Source organism: Cervus canadensis, chromosome 10, assembly GCF_019320065.1.
Source record: "Cervus canadensis isolate Bull #8, Minnesota chromosome 10, ASM1932006v1, whole genome shotgun sequence".
NCBI classification, from domain to species: domain Eukaryota; kingdom Metazoa; phylum Chordata; class Mammalia; order Artiodactyla; family Cervidae; genus Cervus; species Cervus canadensis.
The window spans coordinates 70,701,762-70,707,761 of record NC_057395.1 but is presented as its reverse complement, the minus strand read 5'-3'; the positions used below and the strand labels follow the sequence as shown (position 1 = coordinate 70,707,761).

Here is a 6,000-nt window from a genome sequence, read left to right as displayed (position 1 = left end):
TGTCTTATCACCAACTCCCGGGCTTACTCAAATTTATGTCCATTGAGTCAGTGATGCCATTCAACCATCTCACCCTCTGTCATCCTCTTCTCCTCCTAATTTTCATCTCTTTTTTAATTCTACTTTTGGGACAATATCAACTTAATCTTTCAACCCTTGTGCTGAATTATCTCTGCAATCACATTTGAAATTTCCAAAAGTCCTTATTTGTCTCTCAATACCATTTCTTTTCCTTTTATAGCAGCCATGGCTGATAGATGGTTAACTTCGGACAAAGGGAAGGATCAGTTCTTCCACTGTGATAGGTAGGAAAGAAGGAAGGATGGATGCAGGATAAGGTGGCAGGAAGGTGGGGTATTCCCTCTGATGACCTCCATTTTCTCTGTGACATAGATGGTGAGGACATTTACTGAGACAGAGTGAAAGGTAACGGGGTAGTTGGTTTGAGGAGCAAGGTAAAGGGAAGTCAGAGTTAATCCACCCCCACCCCAAATTCCAGCTGCTTCCTGGGCAGCCGTAAGGGTTGAAGCCAAAGAACATCAGTCCACCATGGTTACAACCTGCTCAGTAAGATAAATTCCTGGTTACAGTGTGGGAAAGATGGGCTCTTAGGCAGCTCCATGGCTGGCATTCTTCTAGCCCAGCAGTCTGGAAGAGCAGCAGAGCCCAGGAATTAAGGATGTTGCTGGCGTTGATGTGATGGACTATTTCTGCCACTTCTGCATCTGCTCACACCATCTCTGGGAACTTTAACAAATTCTAACTGTTCATCTTGACATTTCCCCATCCCTCAATTTGAGGTCATTTAAAAAACCTGGAGGGACTTCCCCGGTGGTACAGTGGATGAGAATCTGCCTGCCACTGCAGGGTACACGCACCCCGTCACTGGTCTGGAAGGATCCCACAAGCCGCGGAGCGACTAAATCCGCGAGCCGCAGCTACAGAAGCTCTGCGCTCCAGGCCCGTGGTCTGCAACAGGAGGAACCACTGCAATGGGAACCCCATGCACCACAACCAGGGAGTAGCCCCTGCTCGCCGCAACTAGAGAAAACCCATGCACAGCAACGAAGACCCAGCGCAGCAAAACAAAAACGAAACAAAAAGCAAAAAAAAAAAAAAAACCAAAACAAACAAAAAAACAAACCCAGAAAACCTGGAGGCTTCATGGAATTTTCCACTCTTGACCATTTATAAACTGTCAAGGATCAGGTCATTTTCACACTATTCTCAGGGGGTTCCCATTGTTTACATTATGTTGACTAGTATGACTATTATGTAGCCATCTATCTTTATCCTTTATTTCTTATCTTTAGAATAAAAATCAGATGCTTTAGGACCTCTAACAGCTTTATTATGTTACAATAAAGAATGCTTTATTCTCTCCGTTAATGGAACGGTAATTCATTTTGTGCTTTCTGGATCTCTGACCATGAAAATAGAAACAGACTCTGACAGCAAACCATCCTGTTCTTCAAGTTTATTTATGTTGTTTCAATACACTGACAAAATACACCACATTTTGTTTGTAAATTTTTCTCTCAAGAGTGACTTTATCTTTAACCAGAAGATTCTCTTAAAGAACACGCACGCGTGCGTGCATGCATGAACACACACACACATACACACACAGGCACACTCTCACAAGGCAAGTACGAAAAAACATAACTCCACCAAAGTGCGTGTGAATGAAAAGTGCAAACAGGCTTCATTTTCCAACTCTAGGATCATTCTCTCTGCTTCAGAAATTAAACAGAAAGCGTCTTGCTGCCCTAACCCAGGGCAAGGGCTGGGAGAGGCTGCCAGGGCCAAAGTATAGGCGGTTCTTGCTGCTGGAGAGCAGGTCAGAGGGCACAAGGCAAGGATGCCAACTCCCTCCCTTCATCCCTCACTGTGTGCCCAGGTCATGGTGTAACGATCTCATCTGGGGAAGGGAGGGGGTGAAGGGCCAGTGGGGTGGACAGAAGGCAGATTTCTCATCCCCCCCTTTATTTTTATGATTTGGTTTCTTTTCAGAGTTTGACATTGGTGCAAGACAGTGCTGAGGCTCCAGGTTCCGGGGCGCTTGGTCCATCTTGTCCTTCCTGTAGACAAGGGTTAGGACAGCGGAGGGCAGACCCAGCCGTCCCAGCTGTGCTCCTTAGACGTGGAGAGGCCCCACAGCACGGCTGTGTGTGCCTGCTGTTTCCTCACGCCAGAACCAGCGAGATCTCTCGGTCTCATCGGGGAGCAGACGAGGCCATGGGGCTGGTGGGTTTCAGTGGCACCCGAGCAACAAGGACAGAGGCTCAGACGGGCTCCTCCTTCCTCCTGGGCAAGGGGACGCCCATGCAACCTCGGTAAACCCAGACCCCTGCCCAGGGCAGGGCCGGGCCAAGCCTTCCCGGGAAGGTGGTGTCTCTGAGGTCTGTCCGCAGCCCTGCGGCAGTGCAGCAGGGGGCTGAACGGCTGCCCTGGTCCTCTCCTGGGCCGGGGCAGGAACTCAACAGAGCTTTGGGTTTCCCAAAGATAAAGCTTCATATTTTCACAATAGCCCTTGACATTTTCCCACACCGAAACTCACCTCTGCACCCTGACAAGCACATCTCAGAGTACCCGACACACATCTGCACTTATGTATCACGTAGCGGAGACAAGGGGTCCGGGGGAGGCCCCTGGCTCCACAGGAGCTTGGCGGTGGCACCTCACCTCCGTGGGTGCAGCCGGGTCCTACCAGGGCCTCTGCCCCATGCCCCTGTAGGCTGGGAGGCAGGTTTGGCAGTGGCTCAGTGGAGGCCACACTTGGACAGAAAGGTCAAAATCCCAGAGCCGCGGCAGGTACCCGGGTGGCAATGCAAGACAGATGGAGGGTGGTAAGAGAAGCTTAAGGGACATGGAGAATTCAAAGCTGGAGGAATTCACCTTCTTCCCAACTCCCACCTTTTAAGAGCCTTTGCAAGACTTCCCAAAACCAAGACATCTAAGAGACAGGTTGAATGTGACGCCATGGGGGGGAGGTGCATGCCAGGCAGAGTGCATCCCAGGCAGGCATTCCCATGGCAAAAGGCCTGGCAGGCATGGGGCCCTTACCTCCTGGGAAACATGCTGGCTGAGACCCATGGCAGCAGGGAAGGATGCTCTGCTCTGCTTTGAGAGCCACCATGTCTGCCGACCACCCTGCAGGCCCATGGCCCGGAATTATCTGATGTACCCAGGGGGTTGGCCTTGGCTACCTAGCTGGCCAGCCTGCCTCCTCTCCACAGTTGGCACAGGAGGGGTGTGTGGGAACATCTGGGGAAACTTAGCCTCTGCTGCAGAAGCCAAACATGTTCTAATCACCCCTCTTCTGGGAACAAGACAGGGCATGGGCGATACTAAATACTGAGCGGTCCAGAGCTGGGCACGCTGAAGAAGGCATCCTGGCTCAGAATTCCCCACTTCCAGGCAAGAGACAGAAAGGCATCCACAGCCCTCAATGGATGCTATGAAGACATACCTCTGGGAATGTCTGGGAAAACCAGACAGCAGAATGAGGGCAACAAAACCGGCAGACAGAAACAGGGGAGGTGCTTTTTTGAATAAAGGTGTTTGTGGCAGGGTGGCTTCCTGGAAGGAGGAAAGGAGATGGGGGGAAAGCACAGAGAGATGCCTAAGAAAGAAGGGCTTCAGGTTGAAGGACTCCCGTTCTACCATACTCTCTTTTAACTGCTGAGAGAAAGACCCTTTGGTGATGAAACAGGTCGCTGGAGAGGTGGGGCCGTCGTGGGTGGGGCACCTTCAACCTTCGCCATCAGTGACGCTCTCGAGGCCCGCTCGCACCTTCACTGGTGTGCCTGGTGGTGGATGAGCTCCAGGACTCAGGGGGCTAGGACTCCATCCTCCCCAGGGCTCCTCTGCTCCCCTGTACCTTGCAGGAAGTGGCCCCGGAGAGCAGGACCACCCTGGTTAAGGGCCAGAGGGTGGGGGGAGCGGGGGCGGGGCACAGGTGGGATGGGAGGAACTCAAGTGGGGAAGAAGCATCAGCTGCGGAGGGAGGGCCCAGCCCTGAGCCAGTCACTTTAAGGTGTCATCGGCGTTTTTGAACATGAGAATGGCGTTATAGATCTTCAAGGCTGGGCCCAGCTTGACGCTCATGATCTTCACAATGTCCGCCTGTGTCAGCAAAAGGAAGGCCTCGCCGTCAATCATCTGAGGGGTCGGGAGGGAGGTGGAAAGCGGAGAGGGGAAGGAGGAGGGTAGGGGTATGCGTTGGGGGTGGGGAGGGAGAAAGAAGATGGGCGTGAAGGACAGGTGTGGGGAGGGGCAGCGGAAGGCGGGGAGAGGAAGGAAAAAGGAGAAAGGACAAGGAAGGGAGGGAGGAAAAAAGGAAGACAGCGATGGGGACAGAGAAGGAAAGAAAGACATCCACTGGTCTCCCCGTGTCCACACACACACAGTCTCTCTCTCTCTTCCTGCTGGCTGGTCTGGATTTCAGAGTGTGTTTGCAAAACACTCTGCCTCCTCACTGACAGGGGCTTCTAAGAACCTGCTGTTGCTGTCCTCATATAAACCCAGGAGTCTACATCAGTGCCGTGAATAATAAACCAGCAGACACCGCGGGCAATCCCACGGGATGTGGGCTAAGCTCTACGCTGTTACCCGTGAGCTCTTTTTGAGAAGAAAAGGCAGGGTGGGGAAGGAAGAGAGGAAAAAAGAGAGAGATTTAACCTGAATCTAACCAAGCCTCTGCACCCGATGTCCAGTTTATAAGAAACACAGGGGAGAGTGGAATTAGTTAGATGACACTTCGAGGAAGCAATGAAACAAGTATACAAGTTCACATTCACCGAGACTGTTTTCAGTGTTGTGAAAAAAGAAACAAACAGAGGGCAACTATTCTAGAACAGAAGATACCTGAGAGATGTGATGACCCAGATCAGCTGTTTGAACTTTGCTTGGGTCCTGGCTCAAAATTTACTGCAAAAGATATCCCAGGCACAAGCAGGGAAATCTGAATACAGCAGAACACAGGTGATATAAAGCAGCTATTGCCCATTTGTTCGGTGGGATAACAAGGTGGTGGTTATGCAGAGAAAGACTTTAGTTTTTAAGAGATGTGTGCTCATCACCAGACTGGACAGGCTACCCATCAGACCACTGATCCCGAATTGGCACAGATCCAATTTCTCACTCATGAAGCATTCCTCTAATGACTGGTCTGTCCCAGCTGGAACGAATCCTGACTCATGTCCCACAAAGCATCACTTCAGCCAGAGAAAGCCCATTCCTTGGAGCAGCATCCTCCCTGGAGATGACAGATGATGTAGACCAGACCCTGGAGAAGGCAAACCTCAGACCTTGCAAAGGGCCCCCTCTACCCTGGGCAGACTCTACTGGACGTCGGTGGGCCACCAGCACACTGCCCCCCTTTGGCATTGCTTTCTTGTATCACAAGAAAATGCTTTCTTGTATTTCAGATCATGCTGGACTGAAATACACAGCAGATGCTCAAGGGAGAGACTGCTCTTCTCCTAAAAACGGGAGAAAGCCCGAGGACCAAACTCTGGGGTGATTCCGTGGCTGGCTAAGCCCCTGAACTCAAAGAGCATTGATTTACAACCTGTCACCACCCAAAGGAAGACCTCTAATGGATGCTACATCTTCTGCTCTGTCTCATTACACACGTGCAGAGAAGACTTGGTGCAAGACAGAAGGCTTAGCACAAGTTGTATAAGGATGGGAAGCCTTATTAATATTAGACATGACAGAATCAAGCTTTAAAACAATGAGACCATGAAACCAGCAAGAGATCATTTAATAGGGATACATGTAAAGTTTTACATTAAGGCTAATACCAAAAAACCTCCAGTGGTACTAGTAACACACTGGAAGATTTAGTGAGACTATAGTAGACAACTGATAGAAGGGGCAACTTGGGGACTTTCATGAACTCCAAGCTGGTGTGATGTGGCTATAATAAAGCTCGTGTGAACTTCTGCCAACAAAAATACAGGGCTCAAATCTGGAGAAGGAGAAAACTACCTA

At 50.5% G+C, this 6,000-nt stretch overlaps 1 protein-coding gene across 2 annotated transcripts in view; it reads right to left on the bottom strand.

Annotated features, from left to right (window-relative positions):
- Positions 1-1,462: 1,462 nt before the first annotated feature.
- Positions 1,463-6,000, bottom strand: part of L3MBTL1 (L3MBTL histone methyl-lysine binding protein 1) — a 30,959-nt gene continuing 26,421 nt past the window's right edge. Inside the window, exon 21 of one of the 2 annotated variants that reach the window (XM_043479944.1) lies at positions 1,463-4,164. In XM_043479944.1, the coding sequence (XP_043335879.1) occupies positions 4,030-4,164 (135 nt within the window). In that variant the 3' untranslated portion in view covers positions 1,463-4,029. The remainder of the gene's footprint in view (positions 4,165-6,000) is intronic. The other variant, XM_043479945.1, reaches the window with a different exon arrangement.